Genomic DNA, 21,948 nt, shown 5'->3' with positions numbered 1-21,948 from the left:
ACGGGAAAATCCAATTTGTAAGTCCTGCCGAACCCTAAATAGTAGCCGTTTTCTGATTGGTTAAATCCGTTTGTCTGTCTCGCCTTTGATTGGACGGTCATAGGTCGCCCAAAGGTTACCTGATGCGTCCTTCCACAAGGTTTTGTTAGACTCAGTATAGCAGTGTAACGAATTATACTGAGTCTAAGGTGTCATTTATATCACTGGGAAATTAGAGAAGGAGGCTTTAATACTTTGGTTTTGTTTTTTGCACTGGGTACAGTGTTAAAGTTCCTTTTAACAATTCAGTATCAAGTGTAACATCAATTTGTTTCCTAAACAGGTTGTCAAAGGTACTGAGGTTAAAATCCTAGATGAATCACTGGGTATGTGTTTGGATAGTTTATAGTTTAATGAAACCTGTTTATCATCGTAATTTACTGTGTTCACCTTCTTGTGTTACAGGTACAGAAGTTTAAAATGGTGGAAAGCATTTGGTAGGTGGATTTAAATAATAGTATTGGTTAGTATGTTTGTTGGAGTTGCTCAGTAATGATCCATTGTGACATGACATTTAACACTCTTGAAAATCCAGGTTAAAATTTACGTTCAGCAACCCATGCTTGTCTTCACAGGTGACTAACAGGCAGTGTGCGAAATAGTTTACCCATTTTGCTAGCCAGTCGGGCTAGCTATGCCTGAAAGTTACTAGCCCACAAAATAATTCACTAGCCCAAAATTTGAATGTAGAAACTAAGCAAAAGATGAGAATGAGATATTGTCGGCATGGCACAGGTTTCGTCATCATCATGATGAACATGTTTATCAGGCCAAAATCTTGCAGGATTTAAAAGTGTAGTATAGCTAAACAATGACTGGAGATTTACTGGCCAGACTGGATTTTTACTAGCCACGGGCTAGGGGGTCAGTGGCTAGTCACTGCTCACAGGTTAGTTGGTCAGACTCATTAACATTGTTGATGCCAGTGGTGCAGATAGAGGCTGATGATGTCAATCACTAATTTTTTGTCCAGACTTTTGCCATCATACAGTGAGAATATTGCACAGTGCAATGTTAACCAACAATAGTACCAATGTCATTTAGATGATGACATCATGTACAAGTGTCTTAAATTGATTGAGTTTTGTTTTACGACTCTTTTAGCAATGGCAATATTCCAGCAATATCTCGGCAGGGGACACCAGAAATGTGTTTCACACATTGTGCCCATGAGGGGAATCTCCCCCGGGTATAGGCGTGACGTGCTTCCCCACTAGGCTACCCCACTAGGCTACCCCACAAGGCAACCCCACTAGGCTACCCCACAAGGCTACCCCACAAGGCTACCCCACTAGGCTACCCCACTACCCCACTAGGCTACCCCACCAGGCTACCCCACCAGGCTACCAGGCTACCCCACCAGGCTACCCCCTGGGCTAAGCTACCCACAAGGCAACCCCACTAGGCTACCCCACTGGCTACCCCACTAGGCTACCCCACCACTAGGCTGCCCCACTAGGCTACCCCACTAGGCTACCCCCCACCAGGCTACCCCCCAGGCTGCCCCCACACTAGGCTACCCCACAAGGCTACTAGGCTACCCCACTAGGGCTACCCCACACAGGCAACCCCACTAGGCTACCCCCACTAGGCTACCCCCACAAGGCAACCCCACTAGGCTACCCCACCAGGCTACCCCACTAGGCTACCCCACCAGGGTTACCCCACTAGGCTACCCCACTAGGCTACCCCAGGCTACCAGGCTACCCCACCCTACCCCACCAGGCTACCCCACTAGGCCACCAGGGCTACCCCACTAGGCTACCCCACTAGGCTACCCCACACAAGGCTACCCCACTAGGCTACCCCCACTAGGCTACCCCACTAGGCTACCCCCACCAAGGCTACCCCCACCAGGCTACCCCACCAGGCTACCCCACTAGGCTACCCCACTAGGCTACCCCACTAGGCTACCCCACCACCCCTTCAAGTGTCTTATCAGATATGAGACCAAATCTCAATGTGAACAGAGTTAGCTCTCAGATAGAAGAGCTGAGGTGTAAGACTGTGAACTGGTTATAGATTGCCCATTTTACCACAACACCAATAAAATATTGCAGTATGAACCATTTACAAATGTATTGCATTATAAGGTGAATTAATGAGTATTTATTTACGCCATTTTTAGCAATATCAAGCAATGTTAGCACGAGAGACACCGGAAATGGGCTTTACACATTGTACCATGTAGGGAATCAAACCCAGGTCTCTGGTATGCCAAGCAAACACTGTAACCAGTAGGCTACCCCATTGCACCCAGTGTCCCATCAGTATACAGGTATAAAATTTCATGTATCTGTCGGAGATTCTACCAGTACATTTTCCAATTCAACTGGTAGAAACTCCGATCCTACTAGTAGAGGCTGCAATCGTCTTCAACTGGTAGAAACTCGAGAGATCATATTACAATATATACATATATTACAAAACTGATTACAAGCAAGATCAATTGCATAATCAGTGTTTGCCCTAGGCATAAAAATTTAGGAGTCATCATGACTCCCCTGGTGTCATGAGAGGGAGTCATGGACATGTTTTTGGGAGTCAACTTCTTTCATCAAGAGATCAACTGTTATTGTTTAATAACAACAGGTCCAAGTAAGGCAGGTCAGGTATTTAATCAGCACTGAGCAGTTAACTGGCAAACATTAAACTTAGTAGTTTTAAACAACAATAAATTACAATATGTACTCAAACTTAAACTAAAGTAAAGATATGTGAACTAACAGCCCAGGTCGAGCATTGCCTCAACAATGACGCAAGCTTTTCATTTCCCCACCTCTTTGGAAAGCAGTGTTTTATAGCAATTACTGATCATAAGTTTTGAAATACATCTGAATGAACTTCCTACTTTTAACTGAGACTTTGATAACAAACATTTAACACCTCACTGTAAACAATATCAAAATAAAAAATAAAAATGTTTTGTAACACTGTTTTACATCATGAGACCAAGCTGCCAAATTTGGACTCCACTCAAAAAAACAAAAACAAAATACCTTACTCCAAAACAGACTTAACAAATAAAGTTAACAAGATAACAATAAATAAGTTCAATTATAACTGGCAAATAATAGGAAAACATTATCCCCACTTATTATACTTGCTTGCATAAGCTTGCACTTGCTTGCATAGGTTATTCCATATAATCGTAGTCTCTACCAGTAGAGACTACGATTGCAATCTCTACTAGTAGGATCGGATTCTACCAGTAGAGACTCCGATCGCAGTCTCTACTGGTAGAGACTCCGATCGCAATCTCTACTGGTAGAATCTCTGATTCTACCAGATCGCAGTCTCTACCCTGACATATCCTTTGGATAACTGACATCCACTGCACACTTTGTATAAAGAATTAAACAGCAATGATGGACTGAAAGTACTGTATTGATATTTTGTGACGACCCTAGTATTGATGGCCATGATGATGTGCCATGTTGTAGGGAAGTGCCTGCTCTTCGAGGGCTACCTGACAGAGAAGGCAGTGGAACATGGATTCGGGTCCACGGTCAGTGTATCCCGCCAGGGTCGAGAGTGGCTACAGAAGTACCGAACGTCACCGAGCAACACACTCAATGTCATGCCCTTGCAGGACATGCTGAATGAGGAGAGAGTCAAGTCTATCTCCATCACTGTCAGGTAGGGTCTTGAGTTTAGATGAAACAGGGTTCACATCACGTTCAAGGGAGATGGGTGCTGCAATGTCAAGTGTTTAGCAGGGGTGGAAATAACTTTATAATTGCTAGTGTACTCCGGTGCAGTGGCACATGTAAAATCACTTGCCCTGATCATTTTCCCACTATACCGACCGTTTTCTTGTTGATTTTTTTGAATAAACAACATTATTAACATTGGAAAGTCAACTGGACACCGGTACAGTGTTATATACAAATTTGCTTGCCCGACAGAAAAAATGGGTTATTTCCACCCCTGTTTAGTTGAGGTGAAATGGGTTTTTCGGTGGGAGGTTGGCTTTTCGAGAAATCACTATGGAACCGTAACCTAACCGTGTGTAACCTTGATTCGTGGATCAGGATAATGATCATGCTATCTCGTAAATTAAGTCTCGTATGACGTCATGAAGCGGTACATTTGATGTACACACAATGCCATGCCTCGCTGACAAATATGTTCTGAATCTCTGGATTACGTGTACGTACACTAAATCTACTTGTCCAACACTGAGATAAATAGTCTAAGATCACTAATACCACCAATACCAAATAATATTTTTACAAAATGTAAAGTAACAAAGATACCATTAGCATCTCACATCTCGTCGTCTGCTTTCCTTGTGTCAATACTTACTGCAATGGACTGTCGTACATAGTGGTATAAAGTACCCGCTACGTTATCCACGAAACAAGGTGACGTCACATTTTGTGTGCGCATGAATGGGTGATGATTGCAAATGGCTTCCGTAAACAAACGTTTCATTCGCCGCATTTCCCTTATATCAACTAATCAAGGTCACGCGAGTGTACCTCTTTAAGCTAAGGTTAAATTGTGTGTGTGACGTCATGTCGCATTCAAGGGAGAAGAATACTCTGTCAGTTTTAGAATAGGTCCCCAGTCAGTTACAATGGTCGTAAAAGGCTTTCCATCTGGATTTGGTGGTCAGACCCCAACTTTGTCATTCTGGCCCGAACACATTATCATTTGTAGGCTATCATCCAATAACTGCAAAAAGGAAATTCACTGTGAATAAGTTTAAAAAGGTTTATTGTATTCTTCAAGTGTTTTTTTTATTTTATGCAGATCTGATGCCCGTCCTCCCAGCATTCCTTATCGTCCTCCCGCGTCAACCAGTACTGCTGTCCGCATGCCAGAGCCAACTCCGAAACCAGCACCGGTGTGCGAACGTACAGCTCGTCTACAGGTATACAGTTGTCTCATCACTGATTATATTCTGATGGGGTCCTCGCTTAGAACTGACATATACTGTGTAAATAAGTGCTGAGATTATGAATTCTGACACTATTAAGTTTACAATTGTTGATACAAACTAAAACTTTTGTATTGTCTCTGCATTTGTAATAGCTGGTGTATTTCTTTTCCATTCTCCTCTTGCATCTTACACAGCAAAATTTGAATATTTTAAACAGCAAACAAACAGGCAAAGCTGATGTTATTGTCATTGTTTTGGATATTAAGTCAAACCTAAAGAATTCCTCTCACTCGCTCACTCACTCACTCACTCACTCACTCACTCACTCACTCACTCACTCACTCACTCACTCACTCACTCTCACTCACTCACCCACTAACTACACCCACTAACTACACCCACACCCTACACCCACCCACTACACTCACTCACTCACTCATTCACTAACTACACCCACCTACTACACCCACCCACTACACTCACTCACTCCATGTGTGGTGCCTTCCTTCTGCTGACATACCATGTCCTCCATGTTTGTACGTGGTAAACTGAGACGGTTATGTTTACAGAATGAGTTGTACATCCTGCTGATGAAGAGACGTAATGAAGTGGCACAGGATACTGGCTTTACCCCTCACAGTATAGCCAGCAACAAGGTGCTCATCGACCTTGCCAAGATCAGGTGAGCAGTCATTGTCATTTTCAGCCAGGAACAAGGTCTTTATTAACTCACTTAATGGACCTTTGCCAGGGCCTAGATTTTCAAAGCTATCTTAACGCTAAGATAGTCGTAAGTTAATGTTAATGTATGGCACTTATGACTATCTTAGCGCTAAGAGAGCTTCGAAAATCTAGGCCCTGGCAAAGGTCCATTAAGTGAGGGTCTCATTTAGACATCTTCATGTTACTGATACTCTGTCCTGGAATGTTTATCGAGCTTCTCTGACAAGATGGAGTATCCTTCCTGGAAACAGTCAACCATCTGCAGCAAGTGCTTATTGACAAAACATTCTGAAGAGAGCATCTTTGTTTTGACTCCTGAGGGCAAATCTCACTTTTCATAAGTTAGCAAAATGTACAATGAATAGGTATTTGACAAACTGATTAATTATATGATTTCCCATTCAGTTGATTGTCTTCTCTTTTTGTGTCTAGACCAGGAAGCAAGCCGAGCATGTTGAAGATTGAGGACTTCCCGGAAGCGAAGGTCCAGAGGTTTGGAGACACGTTCATCAAGATCATCACCACCTTCTGTGAGGACAACAACCTCAAGCTGGATGACTTCCCATCTGTCACGATAGACAAGGTTGGTGATGATGCCTGTCACATACTCGGGTGAGGTGAGGTGAAATTGGGTTTAACGTCGTGCTTGAGAATATTTCGCTCATATGACGAAGTGCATGCGTGTGTATGTGTATGTGCCGCTGCTTGTACTAGGCCAGACTTAAGCTGGTTTTATAGTGCTAGCCCACTGAGATGCCATGCCGCAGTGAAGCATGAATACCCCACTCAGACACATTATACTGACTCCGAGCCGACCAGTCCTTGTTGTACCCATTAATGCTGAACGCCAGGCAGGGACCAACAAGTACCATATTTTAACGTCTTTTTGTATGACGCGGTCGGGGATCGAACCCGCGACCTTCCGCTCTCCGGGCGGACGCTCTAACCACTACACCACGGGGGTGGTCTGTCACATACTCAGATACCATGATGTGGGACACGTGCACCAGGAGAGGTGACTGAAGGAGCAGGTGTTTCAATGTGGTGGATGTGAAAACTATGGTGATCATGGTCAGGTTCGTTGACTTGGCTGAGACATGGTGATGGTGGTGTGATCCTAACTTCCATGAATGCTCCCTTCTCTAGGTGTGTTGGCTTCCTTGGCGTGGTCTTCAGCAACCATAGGCTTGTCAGAAGAGGCGACTAATGGGATCGGGTAGTCAGGCTTGCCGACTTTGTTGACACGTCATCGTATCCCAACTGCGTAGGTCGATGCTCATGCTGTTGATCACTGGATTTTTCGATCCAGTCTAAATTATTTACACACTGTCGTCATATAGCTGGAATGTTGCTGAGTGTGGTATTAAAACAGACAGACAGACAGACAGACATTTTATTCAGTAATAGGCCACTGGCCCAAAATACATTCATAAATATGATAAGAAGTTACATGCGTTTTACCAGGGAGACTATATAATGTTGTAGATTATCCCTGGTTTTACATAAAAACATCAGAATCTCTTACTTTCCCAACATTATTAAAACAATGTACCAGAAACCTTGTAAGAGTCTTAATACCTGGATAACTACTGGCTAACACTTACATTCTACCCTGCTTATTTTCTGTCCAGTGTTTTGCTAACAACCCAGAATTACTGTTTAAGCTATTGACTTGCTCAGTATGCCCAGCTGTACAATCGGTACCCGGAAGGATGGGTTTGTGATGTGGCTGATGACACCAAGTGGTCAAGAAATAATATGTATGGTTGATAAGTCCTGTGCCTAGATTTTCGAAGCTCTCTTAGCGCTAAGATAGTCGTAAGTGCCCTACATTAACATTAAGTTACGACTATCTTAGTGCTAAGAGAGCTTCGAAAATCTAGGCCCTGGCTTGTAGATTTATCATATGGTGATAATCAACTGAGTTTGTTTCAGGGAGACGGTGAATTCCATGCTGAGCTGATGCAGTTGACAGACACACAGCGGACATCATACATCATGTTTGAGAAGCAATCGAAAACTCTTGTGAGTGTCTTTTCCTGTTACCTGACAGTGTATTATTAAGTATTGGGTAGCATCAGCATGTGACATGGCTGAACGCATGTTATGTTGACCTAGCTGATTGTGTGTCATTGTGACCTGGCTGATTGTGTGTCGTTGTGACCTGGCTGATTGTGTGTCATTGTGACCTGGCTGATTGTGTGTCGTTGTGACCTGGCTGATTGTGTGTCGTTGTGACCTGGCTGATTGTGTGTCGTTGTGACCTGGCCACAGGTTTACTCTGTTTGAATCCATGACAGACAATAGGTTTAATCTACATAAATTAGCAACAGTTAATAGGTTTAATCTATTTATGTTCATGACTGACTGGAGGTCTGCTCTACTTACAGGAGGACATAGCTTCGCTCCGTGGGTTCAAGACGTCAACCATTGTCACCCATCTGTGTGAAGCCCTCAAGGTCGGGCTGTCGGTGGATGTAAAGAGACTGGGACTGGCTCCTCAGCTCCTGAACAAGATCACCGACGCCATCAGGAGACCGCCAGTAAACTCCTGTAAGTCTCTGTAGCCTGGTGAGACCAGCAGCCGCCACATCTGGGGACAATTTTGAAAAGTTGAACATCTTTCATCTTTCTTGCCTCCCATGATACAACAGAATTATTGTTCAAACTCTTCCCTCACTGACTCAGTTTATGTGTCTGTAGAATGGGTACCCGGAAGGACTAGTTTGTGGAGTGATTGATGATGCCAAGTTGTAGGCAGATGTTGGCAAGTTTGATATGTAATTAATAGTGAATGGGGAATTAAGTGTTCAATGATAACTGTATAATAATAAGTTGTATAATGGGTACCCCGGAAGGATGGATTTATGATGTGATTGCTGACACCAAGTTGTAGGCTGTGTAACATAGATGTTGGCAAGTTTGATATGTAATGAATAGTGAATGGGGGGATTCAGTGTTCAATTAGGGACCGTTCATAATTTATGGCTAGGGGGCGTGAAGATGATTTTAAGGGGGGTCCCCCTATTTCTTCTGGGGAGGTGGGGGGGTAATCAATTTTGTACACATGCACTATGGGGGGTCATCAATTTTGTACATAAAAATATTTGAAAATTATGCGTGAAAAATATCTGAAGGGGGAGGGGGGTCACTTACTTTGTACATAAATTTTAGGGGGGGTCAGTCACATTGTACATGCTTCTCCATAAAAATCATCATCACACCCCCTAGCCATAAATTATGAACGGTCTCTTATAACTGTACAATAATATAATTGTATAATGGGTACCCCGGAAGGATGGATTTGTGGAGTGTTTGATGACATCAGATGTAGGCTGTGTAACATAGATGTAGGCTGTGTAACATTGTTGTTGGCAAGTTTGACATGTAATACATAGTGAATGGGGGGATTCAGTGTTCAATGATAACTGTATAATAATAAGTTGTAAAATGGGTACCCGGAAGGATGGATTTATGATGTGATTGATGACATCAGATGTAGGCTGTGTAACATAGATGTTGGCAAGTTTAATATGTAATACATAGTGAATGGGGGATTCAGTGTTCAATGATAATTGTATAATAATAAGTTGTATAATGGGTACCCCGAAGGATGGACTTTTGATGTGACTGATAGGTCATTATGTTATAGGTATCGGAAGTCTGACTAAGATCAAGGACCAGCTTCCTGTGGCTGTAGAGTATAATCACATCAAGGTCGTCATCGCGATCCTCGTCCAGCAGTGCGGACAGGAAGTCAACGCACATGGTGACCTGGTTCTTCTTGCTGGTAAAGACAGCATCACATCACCGCCGCCATCATCACAGGCCACGACACCGGGCAGCAGAGTAAGTTTCTTCTGACGTATGCAAATGAATTACATCTTCTGAATCATTGATCCCACAGTAGATCATCTAACAACTCGTGAGATCCAGTTTAGAAGTGGCCTTCAGCAACCCATGCTTGTTGTAAGATGACTTGGTTGTCACATGTCATTGTATCCCAATTACGAAGGTCGATGCTCATGCTCTTGATCACTAGATTGTCTGATCCAGACTCGAGTATTTACAGAGACCGCCTCCATGGTGTAGTGGTTAGACCGTCCGCCTGGAGAGTGGAAGGTCGCGGGTTCGATCCCCGGCCGCGTCATACCAAAAGACGTTAAAATATGGTACTTGTTGGTCCCTGCTTGGTGCTCGGCATTAATGGGTACAACAAGGACTGGTCGGCTCGGAGTCGGTATAATTTGTCTTAGTGGAGTGTTCATGCTTCACTGCGGCATGGTATCTCAGTGGGCTAGCACTATAAAACCAGCTTCAGTCTGGGCTAGTATTCTTTGATGATATAACTCATTAGGAGAGAGGCATGGGAGGCTGTGTGATTTGAGGCAATGCAATGTTTAATGTCGCATCCCTGAAAGCTACCAGAAACCTTTCACTGACTGCTTAAATACGAATTGATCCTGATTATATTTGCCAGAGTGGTCAAAATGGTGAACGTTATAAGAAATGCATCACTGTCTATTATCAACTGACACAAAGTGATATGACTGTATTAAATACTAGTAAGTTAAAGTACATTCACTTCACTCTCTTTTATGCCAGTAGATGTCATAGAGTTCTTGGGATTCGATATCCACACTTTATTAATGAGTTAGAGTATTATATTTCCCTTTTATACACAACATTTCTTCTGTCGCACACACTCACACATTTAACCACCTCTGTACATAGAAGGGCTGCGCGATATAACCGGTTTACCGATATTTACCTGTTCAGACATGAAATCGATGCGTATTGCGATACGCTGATCGAAAACCGGTATTTCGAAATGCTTACGGAAAACTTCGAAACACTCGGAAATCTTCAGATATTTCCGTTTTTCACACCGGAAGTCAGGTTAAGTTCGGTTTGAAGTTGTGTTCTTAATTTTTGTTCAAGTGTTTTGCAATGTTTTGTATCTGAATGTTTTAAATATTTACTCATTGATGACCAGTGAAAAAAAAATCTTGCAATATATTTCAATACATATCGCAATATATACTTTGGCATCACAATATATCGCAGTATGAAAATTCTCAGCAATACCCACCCCTAGTACATAGATGATGAGGTGAAATTGGGTTTAACGTCGTGCTTGAGAATATTTCGCTCATATGACGATGTGCATGCGTGTGTATGTGTATGTGCGGCTGCTTGTACTAGCCCAGACTTAAGCTGGTTTTATAGTGCTAGCCCACTGAGATACCATGCCGCAGTGAAGCATGAAAACCCCACTCAGACACATTATACTGACTCCGAGCCGACCAGTCCTTGATGTACCCATTAATACCGAACGCCAAGCAGGGACCAACAAGTACCATAGTTAAACGTCTTTTGGTATGACGTGGTCGGGGATCGAACCCGCGACTTTCCGCTCTCCAGGCGGACACTCTAACCACTACACCATGGAGGTGGTCACCCTAGTACACAGAGCATTTGCAGGGAGAACAGCTCTCTGGTTCTATACTCAGTGTCATAAAAAATGCATTAAAAATGGTACTTCATGTTACCTTGCCTGGACAACTGGTCTTGTTTGCTCAGTCAGTATGTTTTGTCTGAGTGAGAAGCTCAGTGGTTTGATACCAAGGCAGCATTATGCCAGAAGAGATTAAAAGATGGTACTATGTTTATTCCTGCATGGATAAAGAGGGATAAAACAAGGATTTGTTGGCTCAGAGTATTCATTGTCTGAGTGGGACAGGTGTTGCTTGCCACCTCAGAGGGCTGTAAGAGCAGTACCTGCAAACACACATGCTCACACATTGCTGTTGGTCTTGTTTGGGATGTTGACACACATCTAATCAACAGAACGACAGCATGAAAAGTGATCTACAAGGTAGATGGCGAGAGTTACCTGCTCTTGGCTGTAGGGGGTCCGGTGGGGCCCTGTAGCGGTGGTCTCACAAGACAAAACGAGTTTTTGTGTTTTGTAAATATTTTATTGGAAAATATAGTTACAACTGTCGTAGGATTTAAAATGGACAATTTTTCCTTATCCTGACTCATGCTCTTTTTGCTTGTCTTCTTCTTCTTGCGAACATAGTGGAACACTTGTATCTCCCTAATTGAAGCTCCCTTCAATTTAAAATCACTAATTAGTATTCACCACGAGTTACCTCCTTTTCACAAGCCCGGGAACGAGGGCGCCACCTCTACCCATGTGCCTCACTCTCTCCTTCTTCGCCCAGTGAGCTGGACGTGAGAGCTCCTGTGTCTCCCGACACACTATATCCTTTGAAATATATTTAGTTAGTTACCTCGTGATAGACATCTATAGAGGTTTAGCTAGTATCCTTCAACGATTATATATTGATATTTAGTCGCTTTTCTACAGTTTATTCACGGGACGCCGTATTTGTTTCAGTGGATTACGCTGATGAAAATTCTGTACTATTGCAGATTACGCTTTTATGCTGCTGCTGATCCGCTTTTAATATGATGTACGGCGCCATGTTTATTATGTTCACATTGCAGTTGGCGGTACTAATTTATCCAATTCTACCTTTTATTAATATTTACTTTCGCGCTTGGCACGCTTGGCAGCAGATAGGTCGCGTTCAGATGCAGACTCTAGTATGACTGATACACCGAACCCTCGCCAGTCTACTGCTGTTTGGCCGACTCCTCCCGTGGTGGTGTTCCGCTAGAGTGGTGGAGAGGTGTGGACGAGTCCGGCCATCTCCAAGAAGCATCCTGCTTCCCCAGACATCCCATCGCCGCAGCAGAAGACTAGAGGGTTTTTCTACCAGTACATCAAAGATTGACCGATGTCGGCTCAGATCAGCATGCAGCCTGATGTACCAACGCAGATATGGCGATGATCGCCCTGAGGGTCCCATTACCAACACTCAACGACGACGCCGCACACCCAGGGCAGCGCCGACCTCTGAGGGAAAATCAACGAAGTCTACTAGGACTTTCTCACCGAGATTGTTCCAGCCGATGACCTGGACCTCTACGATGATCAGCTGATCATCATCCCCGACGACGCCACAAGAAACGACCGGTGACAGCTACAACGACATCAGCAGAGATCACCATGCAGCCTGATGCCTCTACACTGATGTCGGACGATTTTTCGGTGGACCCTCCATTAACACCGCCAGATAAAGCACCGGCGACCTCGCCGCAGACCATCCCAGAAGACATGATGCGACAAATTATGAACATCATGGAGGACCACTATATCTCGCGGTAGCAGGGTCCGAAGCCGAAGGCTCCAACGACAGCACCCAGAGGCACCCCGTCAACGTGAGCAGCCAGGACGATGTCACCTTCGCGAAGGAAGTCACGGACCACCTTGACGGCGACCTAGATGTACAGCCTTTCGGCGAAGGCCTTCGGCGGAAAGGACCTAGATGTACAGCCTTCGCTGGGCGAAAGAACCTAGATGTACAGCCTTCGCTGAAGGACTTCGAAGGCAGGATAGATCATCACCTTATGCGGTTTCATCCCTAGATGTGGACTCGACCATCAGACATCACGGAAGCCTTCGCGAAGGTCATATCGTCGTTCCCCGACCGACGAGGAGGAAGCTTCGCTAAGGCATGCGCCGGCGACACCTGAATCCAGATCATCATCATCTAGAAGGACATCGAGGGACTATACAAGAGCTTCGCTGAAACTATCAACGTTCCCCTCACAAGTCTCCTAGAAGATCAACCCATAGACAAGTTGATCATCGATATCAAGTATAAGAACTACAATCGATATTGGTTCTGTTGAATCCATGACGAGACGTATGTTCGCTGGCCTAAATAGATCTAGAACGATCAATTAGACACTTATCACCAGACTTCGTGAACACTACTTCTGAATATGATAAGATGATCCATGCGACCCTACTTAGGCAAGCGCCGCGATCCCACATCCTGTTAAACACAGAGGCTGTTCACGGCAAGCTCATATATATATTTATATATATATATATATATACTAATCGGGCTTTGACTTCGACACCTTCGCGATGGTCGCTAAGGCTAAGTGGCTCCAAGTCTACTTCACCCAGAAGATCTAGAAGGGATACTTCGAGAACTTCAAGTCTCCGGCGTTCACCGAGGAAGTCTCCTCAAAGGTTTCCATATACTAGCCACTTTCGTCATATATAGCTGCTTTCGTCAGTCCGTTCAAGACGTCGCGCATAAGTTGATTATCAACTGTATGCCAGATGCCGCCTATAAGCCTCCACGCGAAGATAATTGCTCAGGCTATTTACAACACAGAACGTCGCTGTATTAATAGTCAGCGACATTTCATAGATCTTCACAGAAATCAACTATTCCGTATAAATTGCTAATATACAATCCCGGACGACGATACGATTATCTACATGCGTGACCATTACGCATATCTGCAGACAATTCAATATCGAAATTGAACAGCAGCCTTGTTACAGCGAGTATAACTCTTAATCGTCAAAGTTTCTGAGAAGAAATATGTACAACAAGTTCAACGTTAATTCTACAATTATGACGATACATTCATGTATACAGTCTACAAGCTCACAACTTGCAAGTTGTTTATACCCTTATATATAAGGAAGTCGAATTATATTCAAAACTGAAATTACTTTCACGACAACCAGGAAAATAACCTACCCAGCATAAAATTACAGAGCGAGATATTTCGCCGGAGGTTTTCGCTAGCGATTACCATTAACCCTCAAAACACGCGTGGTCACTCGGATAACCGGAAACTACGGTGAAGACCGACGTTTATGCTAATATCAACGACGACAAGAATTTATTCAAGGTGGGGTTTTCCGCTACACCGGTGACATCACAGCTGGTATTATACAGAATCAAAATGCCTTGTTCTGATTGGACGCGGAGGGACAACGACCTACACAGAGGTCGATCTCAATTCACAGTTCAAGACTTACGTACAAGTGACAACTATATATCAGTGAACGAAAGCAAGCCTCATTACAGTCCAGTTAACCTGAACATTCATGATTAGACTGCCTTTCTTCAAGGTAGAGACCTCCCCTGTCAAGTTAAGACGAGGATCGGGCAGTCAGGCGGCGTTTACATAAAGTTCAACGAGGACAGACACACCTGGTTGTGCACCTACATCGTCAAGGACTTCGTAGCTAATTACCTAGACGAAGATACAAGTGGATCTAAATCCACAGCGTTTCAGACTACAGCTGAATTTCATCAGCGACTAACACAACTAGATGGTTAGTAAACCTACTAAACTTCTGTTTGGAGAATAAAGCGGAAATTTCACTTCAACCTGGGATATGAATATAGTGCTCCAACACCTCACAGGTGAGGTTTATGAACACGCCTGGATGACATACTTGGACCCCATGATACGATGATTCTATCAAGTTGGCCAGCAAGAGCACTGTAAATTTATCTCCACCAAACCAAACAGGAGGAAAAAATGCAACAGATTATTTCCTCTATCATCAACTTACGCAGAGTGAAGTCTCATGTACTATATCTCCATTTGGATCAGAACTGTCATACTACGTGCATATGGGATGGACCTATTTTCGACCCTCCATGAGCTTAATACTCATGATATTATAGCTTAACTTCTACAATTGTTCTACACAAATGTGATTGAAATAATGGAGGGTTATTTCTGAACTCACGATATGGTGGTTGCAAACCATTATCTGAGAGATATCACCACCGAGGACGTCTCAGGTATACACCAATTGATCCCATGGTCCTCGCACAACAGCTGACAGTTCCTCGGAGAAGATAAGTCAATCTAACAGATTTTTACTTATCTTATAACAATACTAAATAGCTTCATGCTATGTATAATTTACTTAAGTTCCTTTTATCATCACAGTACTATGATTATTACATCATACAATATATAAGTTAACAACTCTACAGAGTTTGTTATTATATATATTTACCTTAAGTTATTCATATCTTAAAAGTAATACTATGGTTACATGATAAATGCATTAGCTAACAAACTCTACAGAGTTTTTGGCTATTTATACATAGCTTAAGTTAATTAAGCTAACAAACTCTACGGAGTTTTACTATTATATAGGTAACTTAAGCTAATTATACCTTAAGCATAGTACTATACTCATATTATTAAAATATATTGGCTAACAAACTCTAAGGAGTTTTGCTATTATATAGGTAGCTTAAGCTTATTCATATCTTAAGCTTAGTACTATGTTTATATCATATAAGTAGATTAGCTAACAAACTCTAAAGAGTTTTTTTGCTATAAGTATCATCATATTTCTAAGCAATATGGTTATATTATAACATGTATTAGCTAACAAACTCTACAGAGTTTTAGCTATTATATATATGTAACTTAAAGCTTATTCATATCTTAAAAGCAGTACTATGTTTATATCATATAGGTATATTAGCTAATCAAAACTCTAAAAGAGGGTTTTGCTATTATATATTTAAGCTTAAGTTTCATCATATTTTAAGCTTTATGGTTACATTATAACATGTATTAGCTAACAAACTCTACGGAGTTCTTGCTATTATATATGTAGCTTAAGTTTTCCTTCATAAGCTCAATACTAGGTTTATATCATAGCTAACAAACTCTAAAGGGTTGTTTTCATATTATACAATTAGCTTAAGTTTCATCATATCTTAAGCAGTATGTTTACATTATAAAGGTATTAGCTAACAAAACTCTAATGGAGTTTTGTTATTATATATATAGCTTAAGTTTCATCATAACTTAAGCTCAGTACTATGTTTTAACATAAAAGTATATTAGTTAATAAACTCTAAGGAGTTTATTTTGCTATATACTTTTAGCTTAAGTCTAATCTTATCTTAAGCTTAGTACTATGGTTACACTATAAACATATTAGCTAATAAACTCTACAGAGTTTTTGGCTATATATATGTGAGCTTAAGTTAATAATATCTTAAGCACAATACTATACTCATATTGTAAAATATATTAGCTAACAAACTCTCGAGTTTTGCTATTATATATGTAGCTTAAGTTCATTATATCTTAAGCACACTACTATACTCATATTGTAAAATATATTAGCCTAACAAACTCTACGGAGTTTTGCTATTATATATGTAGCTTAAGTTAATTATATCTTAAGCACACTACTATACTCATATTGTAAAAATATATTAGCTAACAAAACCCTACAGAGTTTTGCTATATATATGTAGCTTAAGTTAATTATATCTTAAGCTCAGTACTATACTCATATTATAAATATATATTAGCTAACAAACTCTACAGAGTTTGGCTATTATATATGTAGCTTAAGTTAATTATGCAAGCTTAGCACAGTACTATACTCATATTATAAAAATATATTAGCTAACAAACTCTACAGAGTTTGGCTATTATATATGTAGCTTAAGTTAATTATAGCTTAAGCACAGTACTATACTCATATTATAAAAATATATTAGCTAACAAACTCTACAGAGTTTTTGCTATTATATATGTAGCTAAAGCTTATTCATATCTTAAGCTCAGCATTATATCTATATCATATAAGTATATTAACTAACAAACTCTAAAGAGTTTGCTATTATATAATTAGCTTAAGTTTAATCATATCTTAAGCTTAGTACTATGTTATATCTTAAAGTATTTTAGCTAACAAACTCTAAGGAGTTTATACTAGCATATTAACAAGCTTAAGTCTATTAGTCTTAAGCATTGTATTAATGTTATATATACTTTATCATAATAAGTACATGATAATAACCTTTTATATGGCAGCTGATAAGTTAGCAGCAGGAATTCATCAGTTCAGTGCCTTTATGAAGTTCCCATAGGGTTATTACAATCATTACAGTTCAAATCACTAATTATTAAAAATCCAAAGTATTAGATATTCCCACCTCCGTTCAGTGGGATGCTACAAGCAAAAGAGAGCATGAGTCAGGATAAGGAAAATATGTAATTTTTGAGAGTAATTGATATTTTATACTTATCCTGACTCATGAGGTCAGCCCTCCCATCCTCCCCAAATAACACTTTGGATTTCCCTGTAAATTCAAATGTTGGGCTCAGTATATGAGGAGAGAGTGAGGCACATGGGTGAGGGTGGCGCCCTCGTTCCCGCGCTTGTGAAAAGGAGGTAACTCGTGGTGAATACTAATTAGTGATTTTAAATTGAAGGGAGCTTCAATTAGGGAGATACAAGTGTTCCACTATGTTCGCAAGAAGAAGAAGACAAGCAAAAAGAGCATGAGTCAGGATAAGTATAAAATATCAATTTTACTCCAAAAATTACATTTTTAATGCTTATATGTACCCCAAGGAGGACTTTCTTCAAAGAATTCATAACCTCTAGAGGTTTGTATAAATTTTCCTGATGTTTCAGCCAAAGCTGGTGAAGTCTCAGTCAGTGCCGTCTCCACAGACCCAGGGCAGCTCCCAGAAGAACTTCAAGAGGAAGGTTCCAGGCTGGATGTCTACGAATCGCCCGCCAGTCCTCAGCAAGAAAGTCCGTGCCAACAGTCTGTTCCGGTGACACTGGACGTGTGTGGAACTATGGTCGTTTCTGAAGGAAAACATTCTCAGCAATACACTTGGTGCTTATCATCTCCAGTTGGACAGGATTTCAATTTTTTATCTCAAGTGTTCGAGTTTCATTTCAAAAGTACTGTACTTTGAGGATTTCACGTTGAGTGAAGTTTTACATTTCCTGTGTGTTAATGAGAAGACAATGGTGAAGAAAAAACAATAGAAGGACACCGTCATATGGAGCAATATGATTGGTTACTCCGACCACAAACAACTGTCTGATTGGTTGTTCTATATTTTCAGTAATATCACATTGTTACATAACATGAACATATGACAACAAAAATATAGTTTATTTATATCCATTAAGGATAGCCTGTGTATGTTTTAGGGTTTTTGTTTGGTGTGTGTTTGTGGTGGGGGGGGAGGGCAGGGGGAAAAGGGTCATTGAGGTATGAAAATTAGATAAGATATCCCACTGTATGAATCAGAAGCAGGAATTATTATAAAAACAGCAACAAAATGATTATTTGAAGTTGTCTAATTGTGCTTTGACAAAGGATATGTTCTGATCTTCTAAGGATCACATGTTTGTTGTATGAGCAGACTGCCACAGAGTTCTGGTAGATGTGACATCTGACATTTTAAGAGAGAAAATATTAAAAATATATAAAATGACAAACCTACGGATAAATTCTAATACTTTTGGGGGTTGTACCGCGCCAGTTTGACCTGTCAGAAGGTTACACGAAACCTACCAAGGTCAGAGATGCCAAACTCTATGATTTTAGCCTCAAACTAAATTAAATAAATTAAATACATTTTCGCCTAAAAGAGAGGACAAGAAGAAATGTAATGCTGATAATTTGGAAATCTGCTGTTAGAGGTATGTGAGATTAAAGCTTCACTTTAATAAGTGTCATATTATCTTTCTCAGAATCCATCATGATTTTAATTATTTAGTCGACTACTAATTTCATGGTCAAACTACTAATGTTGATCCTTGAAACTACTATTAGGAACACTTTGTGGTTGGCATCTCTGCAAGTTGTAAGACTTCCATTTTTGTGAAAGCTGAGTTGCTGACTGTGTATTGTGATATTAGGTCCCTCACTGCGAGTGTTGGTTGGAATCCTGGATGGGACTCAAAATGCACAAAAATTTGTACTTTGCTGAGAAGTGTTATTTTGAATACAACATGTTCTACAGATAGACTACGCTAATGTAGACTCATTGAGTAGACTCAAAGTAATCACTCTGTCAGGTCATGAACAATGGATGATATTATATTGTATTTATTTCAACAGTGAAGTGACCTCATAAAGAGCTGAAATGCCACATGTACAAATATCGAAAAGTTGCCACACGATTATTCAACCCTATGGGCAACATGGCAGCTTTGTTGCATGAGGTCTAGGCATTGTGTGAATGAGTGGTTGCGTTTAGTTGTACGAAGAGTGAATGAGTCATCAAAATATTGATGTTATTCCCCAGATCAATCACATGTTATTTGTTCAACAATCACCTGTTTCCTGTAAAATTATTTTGAAGACAATAACTGGCTCTCAGGTTCTATGAACCATGGGGTTATCCAAAACCTGGTAATAAATGTATATTTGAAAGATATGTGATTTATTACTTTGTGTTTGAAAAGCAATTGATTCTGCAGAATCCAGGAAAAATGTGCTCAACAAATGATTAGTGTTGTCTTCTGTCTCTTCAAGCAGTAGTGGGGTAGCCTAGGGGTTAAAGCGTTCCCTTGTCACACCAAAGGTCTGGGTTTGATTCCCCATATGGGTACAATGTGGGAAGCCTATTTCTAGTGTCCTCAAAGTACTGCATTATCGAGAATGGAAAACATAACTTGACCTGTGTACATACCTTTTCTTTTCTCAGAGGGGCGTAGGGGTAGCCTAATGGTTAAAGCGTTGGCTCGTCACGCCCAAGACCCGGGTTCGAATCCCCACATGGGTACAATGTGTGAAGCCCATTTCTGGTGTCCCCGCCGTGATATTGCTGGAATATTGCTAAAAGCGGCATAAAACCAAACTCAGTCAGACAAGTCTTTTCTCAGAATAATACCAGCACTTCATATATATAAGGGCAGTGGGGTAGACCAGTGGTTAAGGTGTTCGCTCGTCACGCTAAAGACATGGGTTTGATTCCCCACATGGACACAAAGTGTGAAGCCAATTTCTGGTGTTCCCCGCTGTGATATTGTTGGAATATTGTTAAAAGCTGCGTAAACCATACTCACTCACTTCATACACGCCTTCTCTGTTCTCTGCATAAAACTGGGGCGGTGGGTAGCCTAGTGGTTAAAGCGTTGGCTTGTCATGCCGAAGACCCAGGTTCGATTCCCACATGGGCACAATGTATGAAGCCCATTTCTGGTGTCCCCGGCCGTGATATTGCTGGAATATTGTTAAAAGCGGCATAAAACTAAACTCAGTCAGTCAGTCAGAATAAAACTGGCACTTCCTATACACTGTGGGTAAGACTTTGGACACAAGGTGTACTTCAAGATCTACCCTGCATGTTATGTAAAAAAGGGTTGCCAGCTCGGAAGTGAAATATGCCACCTGTTTCAACATTTACTGCCATAGATGAGTTTAATTCACATGCGCGTGTCAGGATTTACGCCTCTTTTAGCAAATTTTTTTCTTCTTACAAATTTGATTCCGGGAATTAACATAATGGGTATCCCGGTAGGATAGGGTAATTGGGGTGGGGTACCCGGGTAGAAACTTTGGACCCATCCCAGCCCTAAATGCTGACATCAACAGAAAGAAGAAATCATCACAGCGTTTACAGCTTTTCGGGTAGCATGCATTAAGAGTGTGAGGTATCCTTGTGGTTAAAGCTCTTGCTCAGCATGCCGAAGACCAGGGTATGATTCTCCACATGGGTAAACTGTATGAAGCCAATTTCTGGTGTCCTCTGGTCGTTATTAATTAAGTGTGTGAGTGAGTTTAGTTTTATGCCCCACTCAGAAGTAGATCCAGCTATATGGGGTCGGTCTATAAAAAATCAAAACTGGACCAGACAATCCAGTGATCAACAGCATGAGCATCCATCTATGCAATTGGGATATGATGACATGTGTCAACCAAGTCAGCGACTGAAGATCATGACCACTTGTGAGCCTGACCACCTGATCCTGTTAGTTAAGCCTCTTTAGACTAAGCGTGGGTTACTGAAGATCATGACACGTGTCAACCAAGTATGAGCCTGACCACCACCCGGATCCTGTTAATTAAGCCTCTTTAACAAAGCGACAAGCGTGGGATTACTGAAGATCATGACATGTGTCAACCAAGTCAGCGATCCTGACCACCCGATCCTGTTAGTCGCCTCTTTCGACAAGCGTGGGTCACTGAAGATCATGACAAGTGTCAACCAAGTCAGCGAGCCTGACCACCCGATCCTGTTAGTCGCCTCTTTCGACAAGCATGGTTGCTGAAGATCATGACATGAATCTTGTGAATCTATCCACATGACTATGGAGGCAGTAAATGACTAAGGTAATATTATTCATAAAATTCACTGAAATTTATTGGAATTGACAAGAAACACAAATACATGTATGCTAACATATATTGGTTGAGTTAACAATACAGTTTACGTGAGTTAAATTGAAACCTTTAAAAATGACATAAAAACAGTTATATCTAATTTATACTCCCAAGTAGAAATTTTGTGGTTGAAATGGCACTTAAGTGCAACTAAATAGTGTTGTATGAGTGAAATATATTACACATTGTTAAACAATGTTTTAATTGTATTGCATTGAA

General features: G+C 41.2%; 1 protein-coding gene across 1 annotated transcript in view; it reads left to right on the top strand.

The window, feature by feature from the left end:
- Positions 1-19,778, top strand: part of LOC124281185 (Werner syndrome ATP-dependent helicase homolog) — a 45,018-nt gene extending 25,240 nt beyond the window's left edge. Inside the window, 9 exon segments of the mRNA XM_046717216.1 lie at positions 445-476; positions 3,483-3,678; positions 4,798-4,918; positions 5,497-5,609; positions 6,083-6,233; positions 7,586-7,675; positions 8,041-8,203; positions 9,303-9,499; positions 18,012-19,778. Coding sequence (XP_046573172.1) covers positions 445-476; positions 3,483-3,678; positions 4,798-4,918; positions 5,497-5,609; positions 6,083-6,233; positions 7,586-7,675; positions 8,041-8,203; positions 9,303-9,499; positions 18,012-18,161 — 1,213 coding nt within the window. The 3' untranslated portion in view covers positions 18,162-19,778.
- Positions 19,779-21,948: the final 2,170 nt, after the last annotated feature.

This window comes from Haliotis rubra, unplaced genomic scaffold (genome assembly GCF_003918875.1).
Source record: "Haliotis rubra isolate DU_JTF1 unplaced genomic scaffold, ASM391887v1 Scf108, whole genome shotgun sequence".
Taxonomy (NCBI): Eukaryota; Metazoa; Mollusca; class Gastropoda; order Lepetellida; family Haliotidae; genus Haliotis; species Haliotis rubra.
The sequence above is the reverse complement of the archived record's forward strand: the minus strand, read 5'-3'. Positions and strand labels throughout refer to the sequence as shown.